At 37.2% G+C, this 21,121-nt stretch overlaps 2 protein-coding genes across 5 annotated transcripts in view; both read right to left on the bottom strand.

Moving 5' to 3' along the window:
• The window catches only part of bend5 (BEN domain containing 5), an 18,968-nt gene extending 9,391 nt beyond the window's left edge, over positions 1 to 9,577 (bottom strand). Inside the window, exons 1-4 of one of the 3 annotated variants that reach the window (XM_015379825.1) lie at positions 9,284 to 9,577; positions 8,257 to 8,387; positions 4,605 to 5,079; positions 3,031 to 3,179 (exon numbers count right to left, since the gene is read on the bottom strand). In XM_015379825.1, the coding sequence (XP_015235311.1) occupies positions 3,031 to 3,179; positions 4,605 to 5,079; positions 8,257 to 8,387; positions 9,284 to 9,467 (939 nt within the window). In that variant the 5' untranslated portion in view covers positions 9,468 to 9,577. Of the gene's footprint in view, positions 1 to 3,030; positions 3,180 to 4,604; positions 5,080 to 8,256; positions 8,388 to 9,069; positions 9,089 to 9,283 lie in introns of those variants that run through there. The other 2 variants (XM_015379824.1, XM_015379826.1) reach the window with 2 other exon arrangements.
• Positions 1 to 21,121, bottom strand: part of agbl4 (ATP/GTP binding protein-like 4) — a 408,595-nt gene that overhangs the window by 96,991 nt on the left and 290,483 nt on the right. The window lies entirely within an intron of this gene.

Here is a 21,121-nt window from a genome sequence, read left to right as displayed (position 1 = left end):
TTAAGTTAATTTAGGTGTTAATAAACTGTTTCAGAGGAACGATCACAGCGCTCTGTATCATCAGCGCTGTCTCTCTCTCCCTGCCAGCTCCCAGATCAGCTTCTCTGATTGGTTGATGGGGTGCGTAGCGCAGCAAAAGTTCAATTTTTCCATCTCGAGCAGCAGCGCGTTTGCGGCGCGTCAGATGCTTAAACGCTCCCAACGCGCTGCTTCAGCTGCTCAGATGCGCTGCGCCTGCTGCTCACAACGCGCTGCGGGACCTTTTGCTGCTCCTTGACGTGCATCAACCATTGACTTTGCATGTAAACTCGCTGCTTCTGCTGCGTCCGGTGTGAACGTAACATTACACTGTATAAAAGAGGGATTTATGCCATTGTAGGTAAGTCATTACCTGGATTTCTGTGAGTTTCATAATCAATGCATTATGACAAATCAGGCTTTTATAAATATGTTGGCAGATACATATCTCTATATATCCATCCGTGTATCATTTTTCTTGTTTGCTGTATCAGGATAAATGAGAAGGGGAAATGTTATACTGAAGCTGCACCGATGAGGTAAATCACCAGGTAAAAAAAAAAACACCTAAGAAGATGGCTGTAATGTTTCTGTGAAATAGAACATTGATCATGTAGAGCAAATAGTCTGTAGGAGACTGAAGGTGAAATGCTACGAGTTTTCATTTAAGTAGAAAAAAAAAGTTAAGGTATTTATCTACATTTATGGCTGCGGTTGAGGACTTTCACCATTTTCACTACCGCTGATCCTGATTGCCATCGTTGTGGATTGGTTAAACTGGATAGGCTGGACGTAATCCTGTTGAGCTCGCTTCGTGCATCAGGCCTTAGGTTCCATAAAATGTCAACATTTTGCTCAGTTTATATTTATTATAAAATTTATAAATATGTATGTGTGTGTGCAAAGGTCAAATAGATCTTGTAGCTCCAGATAAAGTTAGGTCAAGAGAAAACCTCTCTATAGACTGTGAAGAGTGCTGACCTCTGGTATAGAGCAGATACTTAAACCATGATCCAATTGGCGTTTTAACATCATTGTTGACTTTCGTACATTAAATCCATTTAAGAGAATTTCACAATTTTCACAATTTCACATTTGAATTTTTTTTTTCATGTAGCATCACCATGATGTGCAGAAGAAATAGAGTGTGGACTGAAGCAAACAGGGAGTCAGACATTCTCCCCCTGATGATTTTTATTTCTTAAACCATACATTGAACTTTATTTTGAAATGGTGCACAACAATATTGGTTCAACACTAAGTGCTTAAAAGGGTTCTGCTACTTGATTTTTCCAGCACAGATGTTACTAAGGGCAATCTATCCCTTTGGAAATATAGTTTAAAGAGAAGCTTATTTTACCTGCTTTGACCACTAAAGAAACTCGGGTCACAGGTTCCAGCTTTGATTGCCTACATTATACCTCACCCTACAGCTTTCTGCATAATGTGAGAGTATATTACATAAACCACTGCAAAACAGTCAAAGCTGATTCCCTGGCAATGAGGACAGACCTGGTCTTAAAGGTAAGCTAATGCAACAGGGGGCAAATGCGTCTCTGTTTTCCTTCTCTATTCTCTTATCACCGTAAAGTCTTTAGGCTAGCATCCAAAAAGCTTTTCCCTGTGCAGCTTATGTGCTTTAGGCTTCAAGCCAGCAGACAAGCTTTCTACTGGCCTTAAGTTAGACAAGGCTGTATTCATCCATCCAGCCCTTTTTCCTCTCTTTATCTTTTTCTCACCATCTCCCCTACCTCCTTTCCTAACCTCCCCTTGCACTCTCTGAAGGCCTAACCTGTCAGTCACTTTAAATTCTTCTCGTGCAAATAATTAATATGGTTCCCAGATGTAGGAGCGTTCTAATTTGCAAGTGTTCTTCACGCTTGAAGTGGCCACAGGCCCAAGAGCTTGTAGCACCAATCCCCCCCATCATCTGAGACGGGGCGGCTGGTTGAGTTACAGCTGTGGGGGAAGCAAAGAACCCCAACAGGCTAATAAACACTGATGATGCTGGCTGGGCTTACAGGAACAATAATAATCTTCTCAACCTTGTTTACCTGCTAGGACAGGGCAGCAAAGGGGAAAGAACTGATCAGCCATGACAGCCTGTTTCACTGTTTATGGTTGTTAACAGGAAATGCAGTGTTTCCTACAAAAATCAGGCCTCTTTCGATGGTCATGCACAAGAAAATGGCCAGGATTACTAATTCAGGAGGTGAAAGATTTTAGGGCTTGCTATAGTTGGGTTCCTCTTTCGCAGCAAATAAACAGAAATATCGATATAAATCAAAGAACTATTTAACGTTTATATGGGGGTCTCTTAACTGAATTAAAAACATAAAACTGAAAATACCTTTATTTATGATTATTTAAATATTTAACAATTGAAGAAGCCACAACGTCAAACAGGAAAATGTTAACTTTACCAAACTATAAAATACATATTTGTTTAATATTTTTTCTGCATTACTTAAATTATTATTTATTTATCACTATTTATCTATTTATTGTCAATTTCGTTGCAGTACATCACTGGGTTTAATTGGTAATGATGAAGAATAAAAATATGCAAACATCTAAACTATATTACAATTATAACATATTAATGTTTGTGAATAAAAAACCCTTTAATGACATGTTTGCTTAACCATAGTTTAAATATCTGATTTATGCAGTTTCCGTTTTATATTAAAGACATTGTAGTCTTTTTATTTAATAAAAAATCGAATATATCAAAGAATAAATAACTTCAAAATCTGATTCAGGAACATCTTACTGGTTCCATATCATGAGTGTTGTTAAGAAGATTAACTTTTCATTCTGCATAATTCTGTTTTATATCATAAAGATCAAAGAAAAGAACTTCTGAAAAACTAAAGTGACACACAGAAAATGCAAAAAGCCTATTAGAGAAGGAGTTTACTCATCATTAAAATTAAAAGTAAACATTTTAAAATGGGCACCAATGTAATAGAGTCCAGTTCTGAGTAAAATGTTAAGCCCAGTTAGACTCACCTTCCCATCATTGCAGGTGTACACGGTTCTGGGTGAAGGCGAGTAACTTGAACTTGTGTTTGCTTCTTCCCTGCATGTCTCCTGGGCCTCAACTATAGGTTCCACCACTTCAGCCTTGATTGTCTGAGTGCCATTGTCATGCATAGGCTCTAGGAGACAAAGGTGACATTCAACATTACAGAGACAGTAACTGGACCCTCATCTCCCACTGAATCAGCCATTTACCGATGCTCAGTACAATCGTTAAATATAAACATACAAACTTTGTTTAAGTTGTTTGTTTTTTATATCCTGGAACAGTGTTAATGGTATGTTTGCTCCCTGCTTTAGGTCAGGGCTTCCCCATGGCCTGCGACAGTAACTAAGCTGTTCTGGTAGCTGGCCACACTAAGCTCTAGTGCAGCTGATGAGTTTTAATATCGGTCAGCGATGCACTCTATTCCCAGACTGATGGACTCCCAGGGTGCTCTAATCTCTAGTCAGTCCATTAGATGAACTAACCAGCATTTAGGCTCCTTTATTTGCATCTAAAAATCAACGTTTGCTGAGGTTCAAGTTTGGACATGGCTTTTTGACATTCTTAGCCTTTTGTTACATTTATTTGGGTGAAATATCTCAATATTCCACTAGTTTTAAATGACTTAATTAGTATAAAACACAGAATCAAGGAGGAATCTGTCTTTTAATTTATTTTTTACCATCAGCCAAATGTTACACCCAATCCAGCTGAAAGAATCATATTGCTGAAGTCCCAGCTTGATAACTAGAGTATTCCTTATGAATGTTCTGTAGCAAATAGTTGATTCACAGAAATAATGAAGATATTTTTGTTGTTCTAAAATATAAGCCTCAATAAAAATCTTAATCGATTATTTTTTATGTATTTTGACAGTCTCTGTAAACGTGTTTATCTAACAGACTGATCTCTTAATGCACCCATTTATTTTTGCATGAGCCAATTTAAGCTTTTATCTGAAAGCTCTGCAGTTTGTCACCTTCGGCAGTTTGCCATGGTATTTCTTGCAGGGATTTCTCTCTGTTCAAATAAAAGAAAACTTTCTATGGGTATAAATAATTTTGAGCTTAACTGTATGTCCTGCATCTGTGTTGATGGTAGATGGGTCAAGAAAACTTAAAAATGATGCAGAGATACGAGCACACAAAAAGATTCTAATTATAATCACTGAAAAAAAAGCCCCTATTCTAAAATCATTATTTCTTTTAAAAGGCCATTTTCTTCTGGTCCTTTATGAATAACTTGCTAATGTTCTCCTCCTATTTGTGCATCGAAAGCATCAATTTGTAAGTCCCCTAATTTGACTTTTATCAGCAGACTTCTAGAACAACTCAACTCCAAATACTTTAATTATTCGTCTTTAAAGTCAGCACAAAGTTGTAAAAAAAAAAAAAAAATCCTAGCAATATAATTCTCTGAGTTTGATTGACAATAATTCACAATTCAATATAATTGCTTTGGTATAATAACTGTAACTTTACTGATAAGGTCATAAATCATCTGAGTACCACAGGTTGCAGAGGGTTGTGTGTTGGAGTGCATTCTCCTGTTCTCTCACCGCTGCCCAGTCTCATGAGGAGTACATCCTGCAGCCTCCTGTTGAAGTCTCTCAGTTCTTTAACTTCTGTCAGCAAGCTGCCGTATTCTTTTAGCTTCTTGGCCTGCTGCACCAGCTGTCTGCGGGTTCTCTCCAGCTCCTGCTGCAGTCTCCTCATCTCCTCCTCCTGTTGCCTGTAGCTGTGAACCAGCTCCTCATACAAAACCCTTGGAACAACGGCCGCCACGACCTCTGACACACAATGCGTGTCCACCTCCAAATGTTGCTGCTGATGATGATGACGTTGCCCATGCTCTGCCTCCATTTCTTCCTCTTCATCATCTGCATCCTCTCCCTCCTCCGCCAACCGGTCCTCATCCAAGTCCTCCTCACCTTCCATATAGGAATTGGCTGCATTTCTCTCAAGGCGAGCCACTACTGCTGCAAGGCTCTTAGAGGAGTTAGAGAGAGGCTTCCCATGGTCATGAGACAGGGCCTAAACAAAATGACATGTTAGGAAAGGCTTTGGGCAGATGCATGACAACAAAGCTATGACCATAAAAGAAATCATGCTGACAATTGCAGTTCTACTGTAACTCTCAAACAGACAGTGTGGTTTTTGACAGCCATCTTAGATTTAGCCTTAGTCTTCAGGACGAAAACCATTATTAGCCTTAGTCCCATTTCAGTCATTATGATATGTGATAGTTTTAGTCTTAAAAAGGTTTTAGTCTAGTTTTAGTAGTGTTGCAAAAAAGTTAACCTTTACCATTTTGAATAACAACCAGATTCTTTACCAGACTGACAGCTCTTGCCTAGATAATATAATTGCTGGGTATAGAATGCTGCCATGCAGTTCATCATCGCTGTTGGGCAGAAAACTTTGATTTATATAATTCAAATAAGCTTTTTTTCTTTTTATTAATGCCCCACTTCATAAAAAAGTCTCACAAAAGTTGTGAAAATAGCAGATCTAATTCAACACATCATATTGGTTAATACAGCAGACAGACAAGCTAATAATTGTACAATAAAGGAACGGTTTTGGACAAACAAGGTTTCCAACTCAAAGCAAACACTTCCTGATCTGCTATGAATTATGCATTACACACAGATCAATAAAATCTTTATTACTCCAAAAAGGCAAAGAACCAAAACATTATTCTTCATACTTTGGCAATTTTGGCTTTATTTCTTTTTACCCCTTGGTTACTGCTGCTCAGGGGTCAAAGTAGATTTCAATTCACAGGGTTTTGATTAAAAACCCTGTGAATCAGAGAGAACCTACATAATTGCCTTGTAATGCCATGCCAATCCAGAGGAAAAAAGGAAACATTAATATCATATTTAAATAGATAGAAACGAGAACAATGAGAGAGAAATATTCAAAGATCTATGTACCTTTTCACCTGGCTCTTTATCCAAAAATAAACAGTATGCAATGAAATATTTTATTTGGATATAACTTAGGGATTCCTTTTGGTAGAAATTAAAGAAGGATAAGTATCACCTTTCATAAGCAGCAAAAATAAAATATTGATAGTAAAGGGATTTTTTTATGCTTGGCAGAGGATGATCAGCCAGATAGTTTATTAAGTAGCGAGAGCAGGAATAGCCATACTGCCGAGAGTGAAACATCAGAGAGGAACGTGAAGCACAGACTCAGAGCTAAGCGTGCAAAGACACATTTCTGCAAAAATACAGCTAGAAGAACAGAGTTTGTCAGTGTTGAGTGTGCAGTACCAGAATGATTCCGGGTTATTTTCACAGACCCTGCCGCTGCTGCCATTATCCATCTGTGGTCATGCAGAATGTGTAGTGCTGCACGCCCGATGGGCGGCAGGATCTAACAAGACGCAGTAGCACGGCTGATATTGCTTAGCAAATCACAGCACAATGATGCAGTTTAAATGTCTTGCCGACCATCCGCTAATTTTTATTTAGTCTCATGTCGTCGACTCAAATTCAAACCTAGGAATAGTTATGTTTTAGTCATCAAAGATCCACGTTTAGCTCATCGGGTTTTTTTAAACCTCATGAAAAAAAAGGAATGTCAACAAAATTATTTTTTCATCTCATCGTTGAAAAAAAACAACACTGTAAACAGATATTGGCATATATGTCCTCTAATATAAGGATGGCATGGCATGGTTTCTAAAAAAAAAGCACCCAAAAAACTGAGATTACAATTGAATGGTGTATGTTTTTGAGGAAAGTTTCAATTGGGGCTGGGCATATGATTTAAAAGTCTTAATTTATGCTTTTTTTCCCTACCAAATCCAATTAATCGATTTTTTTCAGTTATGTTTTTACTAAAAATATCTTATATTGCTATCAGAAGCAGCTTCGATTTCATTCATCCCTTCTGGGAGGTAACCTTAATTTCAAATGGTAACTAAAAACACAGTAAATGTTTGCAGCTAATAGTATCACACAGTGTATCATATGAGGAGACATCCAAGAAACAAAAGTGAAGAACTGATGTTTCCCTGAGCTATGGAGGCCCAAAGGGTGTATTGATGAAAAAGAAATCCACATTTTTCAGAACTTAAATCTTCATAAACAAAATATTTGATTAATCAATAGAAACTGACTAATCATCCAGGCCTATTATCAATTACGATTAACCCAGATTTTCATCCTTTTCCATCATTGTGATGTCCACACCTCTCTCCATGTGCTTAAGCATTCTAGTGACCAAACTGTGAATCAGGTCTGGAAAGTGAAAGTCAAACCAAGTTGTTACTATATTGTTGGAATGCTTTGGACTTAAGCTTTCTAGCCTTCCAAATACTGTTGCAATATAGCACACAGTGACTTAAATATACATTTCTGCATCAGGAAATAAGTCACAAAACAACTGGGAATGAAGTATAGAATTCAAGAAGCTATGTTCCAAGAAGTTTCTTAGCAGTTAGCGAAACAATACCAGAAAGTAAATGAGAACATAAATTTTGTCCTTTCCAAAATACCACAAACATATTAGATTAACAACATTTGTTAAATAGTATTAGCCAATAAAACAATGTAAATATAATATTTCCTACAAACTGACAACTATTCTAGTTATCGGCCATGGCATAAGGGCATTCAACTATTTTTTGAATTGATTTTCCAAAAATATGTTTAATAATTTTTGCTTAAGAGGATTCAAAAACAAACAAAAAAAAACAACCCAAAAAAAACACATTCAATCTATGCAGGGGTATGGCAGTGACTACAATCAATTTGTTTGACCATGCACATCTCAGTAAGACCAGAGGATAGGAGTCATAGAGTTCTCTGATGAGCTGCTCAGCGGATTTGCCGGTGAAAGGGCAGCTGTCCAGAGTGCTGAATTTGTGTTAATCCAGCATATGGTAAAAATAGCGAAGGGGATTTTGGAAGTCAGCCAACTTTATGAAAAGGTGATATTAAATCATGAAAGGACAACTAACGGAAATAAGACAAGAGGTGTATACATGGCAAGGAAAATACACAGTTAAACATCAGCCCTATAATAACTATTAAATGGGCCACTACTTGGTAAAGGATGCATGATTTTAAGGTTTAGATTAGATTTACAAGTGTGTGATTAAAGGACAATAAGACTGTGATTTTTTTCAATAAGGAGTAGTTTGTATTTTCTGTTATAAATGAGTTAGTATTTTACAAAAACAGGTGTTCAGCCTACCTTTTTATGCCTCAGTGGTAATCTCTCCTCTCCAAAATTATTCTCGATAGACTTTCCTGAATTCCTGATGGACATCTTGGGAATTTTCATCTTCTTTTGTGTAATACTATCTTCAAATTCATCTACTGTATCTGTAAAACCATTAAGCAGAAACACACGTATTAATAATAGAAGCTGGAAACAGTGTGTAAAAAAATCCAAACGTTATTTTGTCCCCACTAAGCTAACTTTAGCACTATTTAAAAGGGGAAGCTTTCCGGCAGACTGCGGTAAACTTTGACATTGTAACATCTCACAGCCCAGACGGTTCACTCTCAGGATTAAGAGTGCAGCTAAACTGCTAATGCAAATGGAAACAAATATTTCCACCACAGCGGGACACGGTTTCGCTTCCACTGATCTGTTATTTATCCTTACATTTCCGAACTGCAAGGACGTTGAAATGTTAACTGACACGGAAATGGCTGCAACATCGCAAATGTAGCCCAAAGCTACACAGAAGCTAACTGGCTAACCGACTTATAAATGCTCTCAGGCTAAAGCTGCAATAATACACCGCGGCTCTTCTAAATAACAAATAAAAGAATTCACTGTTGACATGATGACAATCCTATATCCACTTTGTATGCGTCTCGTCGTTAGCATGCTAACGTCAGCTAGCATCGTTAGCTTCTAGGTGTAAACAATCACTTTTGCTCGTCATTGATAAAGGCTACGCGTATAAACCACAAACTCCCCATGGCTGATTGATGTCGAGATATTATCAGAATGAGAGGCTGCACTAATAAATATAAAAAAACATGAAGCACCTACAAGCTACATCAGTAACCTAAAGTTAGCAAACATTGCTAGCATTGCTAGCGGAGGACGTTGCTGTCAGATTCCAGCTGATCACGTCTGACGGATCCACCGAAAACACCCGCGTTGACAGCTCCTCTATGCTACACGCACAGGAACGGTCGCTTTTCCGGCGGATGATATTATAGTTTAAAGCGGTGTTTTCCGCGTTTTAAGACGAGTAGCTTACCTGCAAGGGCAAGGATCTGTGCTTCGCACGGCTGGCCTGCGCAGCCATTCTCTCCAGCTCTGTGAACCAGATACACCTTCTGATGATCAAAATCAGTTCTTTGCAGAGGTCTGAAATCTTCGATGGCTGAAACGGGTAATGCGTAGCACATGTCGTCTTCAAAAAATCTAACAAAAGCATACATTATTTAGATGTCTTTGGTCCTGCACTTTGGATATGGTTGACAGTTTTTCCCCCACAAAGTATTAAAAAAATATACTCATGGGGGGGTTGGGGGATTGTTTCTGCGCTCGGCTACTCTTGACTGGTCCACATCAGCAGTGTATCATCAAGGCAAAACTAGTAGAAATCGCTTTAACCTGATCTACTTTATGTTTAGATTTGTATAGTGTCAAATGTATTTCTACAGTTTTAATTCTTAAACACTGCATGCTGGACTCAAATCTGAGTATTGGACCATATGGAATATAAGGAATGCTACTATTTCAAAAACTGTTTCATGTGCATAAAAAAAATAAATAAATAAAAAAGGGAAGATTTAATTGTCTTTTTATGTTTTTGCAATGGGATTTTCATATCAGAAACCAGCTCCAAAAAACAAGTGGATTATTACATTTTCAATAAAAAAAAAAAAAAAATCAAATGATCAATTTATCTGTCTGTTTTTATCAAATTAAATCATAAGATGGTTGGTGAGGTAAAATATATTTTAAATTGTGTTTAATCTGTCTGTTCTTATCATATCATAGGATGATAAGTGAGTTATAGTATATATCTTAAATAATTTAGTAAAAAGTGTGCGCATTTTCATTTTTTTATATAATGGACTGGGTGATACAGTGAAAAGCTTTGGTTGATTATACTTTTAGTTATGTGCCCCCTGCAATTTTTTTCCACTAACTGAAATGAAACACTGTAGTAAACAGATAAATGGAGGCAGAAGATGTCTTTCAGTCTTCAATGCACACATTCAGCGACACACAGGAGCTCTTTCAAGCTGGGCACCGTTTCATTCACAACACCTGTCCCATCAATGAGGAATCAGAATCAGAAATACTTTAATAATCCCAGGGCACAAATTGCTTTCCTTAAATTACTCCATCTGTAATAGAGTGACTATAAGAACAGTTTGATAACACAATTTCATACAATATATATAATTAGGGGGTCCCTGGTCCATCTCGCCATCAGTTTGGGTGTCCTTGGTCTGGAAAACTTTGAAGACCCCTTGCCCTATATAATCCATACTTTGAAAGTGTCCATTTTAATTAACTAAAAATATGCTAAATCTGATTCAAAGCAATACAAAATTGCATACAAGATGTCTCAGTAAAGAAGTGTGGCATTTAATAAGAAACCGGCAACAATTTTGATAAAATGTCCCCTCCAAACATCTTAAACAATTTCAGTGGTCTGGAGGGACATTTCAGGCTGAAGAGTCATTAAAAATAATCGATCTGGACACCAATTACCTCTCGGTTTGTCTTCTAAGGAAACAGCTTCATGGAACTTGCGGAAGAAAAGTCCTCGGGATGATTACCTGCCCAGTTAGATGTGATCGGTCCCTGTGTGCACTCATGTGATCTCTGCTTCTCATCTGTTCCTTGTAAAACACTTATAGACATCAGACAGAAACGAACTCTTTGTTATTGTAAGCCAGGTGGTTTCTACAACAGGATGGATTTCTCAGTTGTTACTCTAATAGAGGGCACCACAGTCGATAAATGACACTAACAATTTCGTTCCGCTTCGGCTGCTGTAATTGAAAATTAACTGATGCAGAACAATACAGAGCTTTTTTCCCCCTTTCTTTAAAATGTTTTGTAGTTTCAGGCATTTATATAGTTATGATTATTCATCTTTCAAATGCCAACTTCCTCATGATGTTTGTTCAGTGTGCTGTGTAACTGGTCTTAGAGTCACATATACAAGATAGTTTAAAAACAAACAAAAATGTCGACTAAATAAAAAAATGTGTTATTTATACTTTAAAGGCTGTTTGAGTTGTAATCATTCCTTTGAAGTTTTAGTGCTGAAAATTGATCATATTATAATATGACCACAAAGAAGGCTTACATATATATACATACACACACACACACACATACACACACACACACACACACACATATATATATATATATATATATAAACATACATACATATATATATATATATATATATATATATAAACATACATACATATATATACAGAAAATTGTTAATCCATATGCATTTTAATCTTCATTATACCCAGCTGACTATATGAGGAAGGAGAGTGATAGACAAGAGATCGGAGACGTTTCTCCACAATCCACACAGAGGATTACTGCTAATCTGAGCCTTTGTTCAATGGCTTTTCTGTCCTCAAAGCTGGGCTTGTCAACATAAGGCTCCTCAGCTTCAGATGCTTTCTTGTCTTAAGTGGTCATGGTTTACATAAGGAACACCTGTCTATTTTAATGTTTGATGTTGGGTTTTTAGTCGAATCCAAATAAATAAAACCAAATGCAGTTATTACTTTGATGGAAGTTTTCCTTAAAAGCCTAATTAGTTCCTGCGCAGTTTCTGATTATATGCACAATATATATCTGTACCTGCCAAAGAAAATTATCTAACAGATAAACATTATACAAAACACGTTATATTTTCCTCTTAAACTGACCTGTAATAAAGCAGTTTTTAAACAACTTTTAATGTAAAAACTAGACAGAGAAAAACTAGAATCAGAAGTTATTACTGATCAACCTTTATGTAGTATAGGCAGTTGTGTATTTCTCACAGCTAAGATAACCACAGCTGTAAAGTCATCTTAAGCACTAATGTTTGTTTGCAAAACAAATGATCACAAACATAGCAGGAGTTAATCTTAGGGCATATACATATATGTTATACATATATAACATATATTTGTTAAATTAAAGATGTGTCTTGTTCATAGATTCAACAAAATTAGCCAAGATGGAATTTGCTATAAACAGGAAATATATAAATAGACTAATTGAATGTGAATTTTTAGCTAAAAAATAAATTTTTAAGTATATCTTTTTATTAAATAAAAGGCAAAGTCCACTTTTACGGGACTTCAGGTCAATCAAATCATACTAGTCTAATGTCTGAGACTGTAAATAGGATGACGTAAAGATACACTTTTATTATTGACAATAAGGTATTTATTGCATACCTGTAGAATTACGGAACTTATTTGATATATTTTTTAAGGGGTATAGTATAAAATGTAACCCAATCTAAAGAGGACAAAATCTTGTGAGTTACATGAGTCTGTTTAATTAAAACTCCTATTCTTTAAAAATAAAAAAAGCTCTGAATAAAAAAAAAAAAAAAAACAATCCCAGAGGAGGTAATGTTCTTTCACAGTACCATCTACATCACTGCAAACAATGTAACATAAAATACAACACAAAATAAAATAGCAATTAAGAGCAAAAGAAACAAAGTCAAATTGGAAGGCATATAGCTATGCCATTCAAATAGAGAATCTAAGACAGAGCAGTAAACAATAAGAACAAAGTAGTTTACAGACAGGCAGGGGCGGATCTAGAAAAATATTTATGGGGTGGCAAGAGGGGGCAGGAATTTTTTAGGGGTGGCAACATATGGCATTTGTTTACACTGAATTTAATCACAGTTATCACAGTTTGGTGAGAATAGTATGTACAGTACTAGTGTTTCATGTGAAACAGTTCATATTAATAATACATCGTACAATGTGATCTCACCTAATAGGATATAGAAGAATGATAACACTACTTCTAGAGGGGCCTTATGACAGGAAAGGTATTAAGGTAAGACACAGGTGCTGAGTCGCAGATGTGAGAGATTGACTGTCAGAGAGGCAGCTTTGCAGCATTTGACCAAGAAGAAACTATAGAAAGAAAAAGTTACCCATCAGAGATCTATGGACTGAGCTGGAATAAAGTGAGCAGAACTACACAGTAGAAATAAATGGGTCAAGGCACCCGAACAAGGTACTGAACATCTATGTAATGTTTACTCTGAACACACATTTACCACATTTGTTCCTCAGTAACTTGACATACAGCAGTTAAGGCAACATGAAAGGGACATTTCATGCATGTAGATATGCTGTAGATAGAGCTGTATATGGAGGACCAACTCTGCCATATTTAAAAATAAATACAGAAATAAATAAATGCTCAATAAATAAATAAGCATACAATTAATTGCCACCAAAAATACAATCAACAAATAAATGTAATTAGAAATTATATTATAATGGCAGGCAGAAATGTAAACAGGGCAGGCAGAAAGAAATAGCGGCAAAGAAATAACTAGGGTAAAAAAATACAAAGGAAGAATAAAACAGACAAAAATATGATAACATGCACATAAATAAATACTTAAAAATATAAGTAATTAAAAAATGAAGTTGAAGATAGTAAATGACAAAAAAATAAATAAGGTAAATATTAAAAAGGCAAAGAAATAAAAACAGTTATATACCTTTATGACTAGCTGTATAATTTAATTTCTACTTACATTTATTTGTTGTTTGTATTTTTGGTGGCAATTAATTGTATGCTTATTTATTTATTAAGCATTTATTTATTTCTGTATTTATTTTTAAATATGGCAGAGTTGGTCCTCCATACTGCTGTATCAACAAATCAACAAAAAGGCGGGTTCTGTATGTTACATCAAAATCTCCACAAATCTGAAAAGAAGCAACATAAAAATACATTTTGCTTGTGAGTAGGTTCATACGGGTCATTTCTGGATAGTTTCATATTATATATTCAAAAAAAGAAACAACAACACTGCTTCATATTAAGCAGGATTCACACCAGTATCACATTTTTAACTTTTAACACTTTTGGTTTTTTTAAAGGAAATGTCAGATTTTCTCAGGTGCCAAAACAAAATGTAACAGCTCTGTAAAGGCTCACCAGAGAGCATAACATAAAGTTAACATGACTATAACAGCTGAATGCAGTGATTTCCATGTTGCTCAGCAAAACGCTTCACAACTTTATTTAGATCCAATGTCTTTGTGCGTTTTGATTTGAGTACAACCAAACTTGATCGTCTCTTTTCTGTCATAGTTGACCGCAAATATGTCTTTATGAGCCTGAGACGTCAGGCCTAACTAACATCATAGATAGAGAAATAACGGCAACCTGATTTTTATCATCTCAAAATCAGCATTGCAGCTATGCTAGCAACATTGTGCTTTCATTATGATTTAATTTCCAGATAGATAGTTAGTCAGTTTTTACCTGTTTCATCCTGTGTCTCCTCTCCCCATGACCCCTGGCTCCCTCGCTTTGCCCCATTCAGTTTTCAAAACAATCAGTCTCAGTCGCTCTCGCGTCATCTCGTGCTGCATTCACTGCAGTCCGACATTGGAAATTAGCGGTCGTAATTCTCAAATGATCCATAATTTATAAGCCTCGCCCTCCCTACCGCCAACTGGGGTGGCAGCTGGGGTGGCAAGGCTGTCATTTAGGGTGGCATTTGCCACCCTATGCCACCCCAGTAGATCCGCCTATGCAGACAGGTAGTGATGTGAATAGCAACTGCATGCTGTAGTTTAGCAAGCTCTTATACATGAACACAGGTAAAACCCTTTTGGGGGCTTCCTTTAACATTTGCGGGGTGACAGTGGTGCAATGAGTGGCACTGATGCCTTGCAGCAAGAAGGTTCTGGGTTTGATTCCCGGACCAGGTTATTTCTGCATGAAGTTTCCATTTTCTCCCTGTGCATTTGTGGGTTCTCTCCAGGTACTCTGGTTTCCTCCCACAGCCCAAGAACATGACTGTTGGGTTAACTGGCCTCTCTAAAATTCTCCTTAGGTGTGAGTGGGAATGGTTGTCCTGTTTGTCTCAGTGTTGCCCTGTTATAGACTGGTGACCTGTCCAGGGTGTACCCTGCCTCTCATCATTGACAGCTGGAAATAGACACCAGCACCCCTTGTACCCTGTACCCAGTGGATTGGCACTATCAGCCCCACTCCTCTGACCATCTCACTCATGGTGGCTTTGTGAAAGTCACTTCTGCTGCTTAACTTATTGTTGGTAGTCAGTGGATTTGTGGTGCTGACTTGATGGCAGCCTTACTTCTTGCAGCCAAACCTAAGTGCATGAATGTGCATCTGATTGAATTGCCTGGGTTCCACACTTAATAAAGTGTATTATAAATACGGGCCATTTCCCATCTTCTGTGTATTTGCTTTCAGAATTTGCTAGGTGAGACAAATCTGGGCTTGTTTTGATTGTATGGTTAATTTCAAATCATCTTGAGACCTCTTTAAATCCCCTTAACATGTTCTCAAGCTTCTACAATTTGCTTTGTGAACTCCTTGAACTGAGTGGAACTGAGAAGATCCTACCCTGAAATTCACTTTAACAGTCAGAAATAGAAAGCTTTGATTGTCATTATATATCACAGTACAACCACAGTGATCCAGATCAAACTACATTTCTAAGATTTGAATGAGGCAAATATTCTTAACTTTTTCTTGATATTTTTTGATCACCGTCAAAGTGACAATATCCACAGGTTTCATAAGACACAGACTGTAATAAGGTGTCCTAATTTTCACAGTTCCTGCATTTGGTTAAAGAAAGGATGAGATGATTTTCATCAAATGGATGTAATGTTCACTGCCTAAACTAATAATAAATGAAATACCCAAAATGTCAGAGGCTGTGTGCTCTTTTTTTGTTGTGTATTTATTTTTCATCATTATGTGACTTTAATTCGCAGCTGCTATTCATTTACTAAACCCAGAACACACTGTTTTCACTAATTAGTCATGCACCACAAAAAAAAAATCCACTCTTATTTTGTTCTGAAATATTGGCATGATAATTAGCTGATGATAAAGCTACCCATTAAAAAGTGAGCAGCAAGTAAAGATAAAAACGGAGCTGCTTTATCTGCGTGTGGAAGTTGATCGCCTGAAAGCTTGAGTCAGGACAGGAGCCAGACATCATGTCCTGTCTATTAGCTCCACACTGCCAGGCTCATCTATCTTTATTGGTCATCCATTAGCCTGCATTAAAGGGAGACACGGGATAATAGCAGTAATGATGCCGATGATGAAATTAGACACACGTCATCATTGCAGCCTTGCAACTGGAATCATAAAAAGTTCCTGCAGACAGACAGACAGATGGAGCCGGAGCTGAAGTTAACAACGCCAGTATGCGTCGCATAATAAAAAAAAGGGGAGTATATTTTAAAATAAAATCTCTGCTCTGTATACAGTGCTTGAAAGTGTGTATGAAGTGTACAATGTGTAGAAGAGGAAGAAGAGAGAGCACCTGTTCCAGTCTGCAGAACGGACAGATGCTGGTACAGGTGGATGTGTGAGGCTCGTTGGCATGACAGGCAGGCAGGCAGACTACAAACAGGCAACAGACCCAGCTGTGAGACAAAAACCGTCATTTGACAGCAAGGATGAAAAATTGTGCAGGGGGAACTTTCTCAACTGATCCTCTAAGTTTGCTGCAACATGAAGATTTGGTTGTCTGGTTTCTAAATGACAGCTTCGCTTTTAGAATCCATCACAACTTCTTACTGTCCGTATTTCTGATTTGCTTGGAGGCATCTCAGATTTTTGCTTATCATGCCTCTTAATTAGCAGTTCAGAAATTCCTAATGAACCTTGAAGAAGGCATTCACCAATTTAAAAGTGATAGCCCATGAAATGAACACCCCTGCCTAACACCAGCACACCAGTCATTACTGAAGGGCCTGAAAACAGATCTTTAATGAAAACAGAACCATGAAAAAACACGGTAGATAAATCCTTTATTATGTATTTAGAAGAGTATCAACATTGGCCCTGCTGTGCATGCTCAGTGATCCACCCCAAAGACATTGATCTTCTTCATAAGGAATATAATGACCAGCAGAGAAATGCTGATCATATTTCAGCTCAAGTCAATTTAGTTTATTAGGGGCGCTTTACCTCCTGCTACAGACCTCTATTGATCCTGCTACTGTCACCAGACTGTTATTCTCTACTAACTAGATAGAAAACTCACAAATATGTAATTTATACAGTCAACGACCGACCAGAAGGAAAAAAACAAGCAACAAACCTGCATAAAAAAGTGCTTTTTTTTTGTAATGAAAAACATCCATCTGTGTCCGCATCAAATGTCAGACATATCACAGGAAGTCCTGAAAGTATCACAGCTGTTACCAGGGTTGAGAGCGAATATTTCATATCTCTAAAACCTTTTCCACTGTCTCCTCTGCTCTAATCTTCACTTATCTGGCAGTCAGATGAGCTGCAGCACATGGCTGGTGGGCAGCTTTGGCAAGTTAGGGATAGGGATGCCGCTCATCCTAATATCATTTTTTTTTTTGCCACCTTTTCTTTCTTGTGCTTCTCTTACTTCTTACTCTTTCCTCTGGGAGGCTGTCAGACAGAGACGCCTGCAGCCAGAGACCTTCTCTTCTGCTGCCGTCGCTGACAGCAGGGAGCTGGTGGGATTGGACTGGTGAATCCAAATCGGTCGTCATCCAAAGGGGTAGCCGAACTCAAAGGTGTGCAGCGTCTGACAGATAATAGCAGATAAAACCAGGGCCAACTGGCAGCTTGCTTCTCACTGGGGCGATCGAAGACCTGTTTGTGCTCGGCTGGGTTTGGGATCAGATGATAAGGGGCAGGGGCACACTGAGGGGCAATGTGATTTGACAACTAACGGCTCATATTTGACCACAATGGAGGCATGCACAGACACACACACAAACCAAAGTCAAGGACAGACAAGGTCTCTGATCTCAAATCCCTTCACAGAATCATTGCTCCAGCTTAAAGTAGATTTGGAGGACGATTGATTCTGTGTTATACAGAGTGCTGTTGCAACTTCTGTGTCTAAGAAAAGATAATCCATTGCTAACATTTGACTTACATTTTTTTAAGTCAACAATTTGTGTTTGATCTTTTCTTATCTTGTGCATATTTTAAATTCAGACCTTTAGTTCTTTAATCAAAGGTTTAATCCCGCTCTATAGTGAGAAAGTATACTGTATAATCATCCTTTTAATCTTTACAGGGAATTTTAAGACTCTGCACATTGTAGAGGCATTATATAAGAGGCGATTGCTGGAAAAATAGTTTAGACCCGAGATGAAATATTGTACTTGTGTGCAATCATGTCTTACTTTTAATTCGAAATAACTCTTTTATTTTCTAGGACTGCTAAATTAATTTAAACATGTCCTATAATTTCTGTAGGAAATTTAAATTTTCGCTCAAAAATGTTTATTTCTTATTTTCTTATTTACATTTTTCATTGTACCATAACTTTCAACTCACTTGATAAGGATTATATGGAAAACTTGCAGAATAATTGCACTAAATGACTGAAGTTTGACAATTGCAGCATTATATGATCATTTGGGCTGGTTAGGTCCTTTGTTTGTTTTGAGAATGAACCTCTAACTGAATCGTCATTTTCAACCTCTACGATATTCTTCTATAAAGTTACAATTTTGACATTCATCAAGCTTCTCGTCAGCTCTCACCACATTTTTATTGAAAAATATGTCCAGACCGGGAAGTGGACATGATTGTGGCGATGGTAAAATTGTGCATGTGCTGCGTTAGTTCACGCCTTGGCTGCACAAGGTATCACAGACCAATCATTGTTGTGTGTAATGTGCATATAGGGACCAACTGTTTGGACATCTATAAATGATAAATGTTAAGTTCAGGGTCTCTATCCCTGTTAATTACCTAATGAAACTGGTTTAATGGAGCATAAAAAAGTTATAGAAAGTAAGGAGATGGCAAGGTTGTTACATCATTTAAAAGCTACAACTAATTATTTTTAACACCAAAACACCAGATATCGGCCACTATTTGTTGAGATGAATTAATTCCTATTTTTTATGCATTTCTTTCCTCCAGAACCTGGAAAACTGTCTCAATATGCTTGGTCTAGGTTTGCTTTGAGCCAAAAAGAGAAATACATTAATCCCTCAAAATCATTTCTACCAAGCGAAATAATTATTCTAACATCTACCAACATATAGCATTTTTTTCTAATATGATGCAATGGAGGAATTGAGAAAAAAAAACTGTATCTACCAAAAGTGGCTGCAAACCCCAATTTTTCTGAATATAGCCAAATAAGGATTTCTGATTTAAAAAGTATGCATTAAGCCCTAAAATGTCAATAGATTTAAGAATATTAATGGAAAATTTATTAGATTGAATTTTGTTCAATTTAATCACTACCCACAACACAATAGCCTGGCAAAGAGTGAGAAAGACAAAAAAATTGCACATAAGAAACTATGCTAACACGTGGAGATGCATAGGTGGCTTGTCCATCCTTTAACGGAAAAAACCCCCGACTGTTTAGTCCAGAGCCATCAGCCTGCCTCGTTAATTACACAAAGAATTACACTAAGCACCTCAGAAAAGGCTCCAACAGGGGGACACAGCTCATTTTAGAGCAGCAGCGAGCCAAAGAGTTGGTGTCTAGTGCATCTTTGCGCACAAGGACATGAAAAAAGTGGTTCAACCCAGGCTTAATTTAGCAGCAGAACCTTAATACTGACTTAGAATGGGATAATTGTACGTTGCAGCTAATAGTCCATCAACCCAGCATTAAGTGTGTTGGAGGTTAACCCTGATAAGCATAACCAAGGTCATCATGAGGAGCAGGGAGCAGATAACTTTCACCTGAGGTAGAGTAATACTAAAAGCTTTGGCTATATTATAGTGGAAAGAGGGGCAGAGGTGTGACAGTGTGGGGTCCTGTTACAATGCCTTCCACTGATCATGCATCCTGGCTACTTTACCACAAGGATTTCCCTCTGGCTGACTGTTCGGCCTGCATGATTTTGACCTTGGTGCCTGTAGGATCAAATCCCACCTGTGCCCTCTGTTTTGTGTCTTGCCACATTAAAAAAACAGTAGGAACCTGCTCATGGAGATTCTAGCTAGATCTATTTAAAAAGGTTCCTTACTTCAGTGATAACATAACTGTAAAATTATTTATTTAAAATTTTGTCAGTATAAATAAAATAATTTTTTTAAGAGGACTGCAAAGATGTCAGGAAAAAAAAAAAGACATATAATCAAGAGACATATAATCAATGGTAATCAATGTCTGGAATGCTCTCATCAATAATAAATGTGTTTTAGGATCTTACCATTGGATTAAGATTCAGTAAGATCTTTCATCTGTTTCTTAGAAATGGCTGAGTCCATAACTATCTGCAATGGGCAAAAGAGTTCATTTTTTTTATCTTGTCTGATCAGAGCAACTTCTTCAACATGTTTTGTCCAGCATGGTTTGAGGAGAAGTAAAAATAAGATTAAATATAAAATAATAAAATCTTTATAAACTGCCCCCCAAAACAGTTGCTTTCTTCTTGCCAATCTCTCATAAAGACCAGAGTAGTTTGGTGCCAAACTAATAGGGACACTTTCAGCAGATTACCCAGCCTAAACTATGAATCTCTGCAAATCATTCAGTGTAACTGCAATCGAATATCTGAATCCTGAATTAGTTGAAGCAGATTTATTTAGTAAGTGGAGCTGAATACAAATGCAGAAATGGGAAAAAAAAAAAAGGTCAACTTTCCTCTATTAAGTAATTATACATAATTCCTTTTTGTTGGTCCATAACATGTAAACCAGTTTATCTTTGAACACTGGGGAGGCTAAACCTTCCCTGTAAATTTCGTAAAATTATTGATAAAATATTAATTGTCAAACGTCATAAATGCGTTAAAGTGTTAAAATGTGCCTGAGTTAATGAGTGTGATGTGCATTAATCAGCTGTCTATTCCGCTCTCAGACATGATCTCCCCTCCCCTCTGGT

The sequence above is a fragment of the Cyprinodon variegatus genome, unplaced genomic scaffold (assembly GCF_000732505.1).
Source record: "Cyprinodon variegatus isolate N-32 unplaced genomic scaffold, C_variegatus-1.0 Scaffold200, whole genome shotgun sequence".
Classification (NCBI taxonomy): Eukaryota; Metazoa; Chordata; class Actinopteri; order Cyprinodontiformes; family Cyprinodontidae; genus Cyprinodon; species Cyprinodon variegatus.
This window is presented reverse-complemented; position numbering and strand designations above follow the sequence as displayed.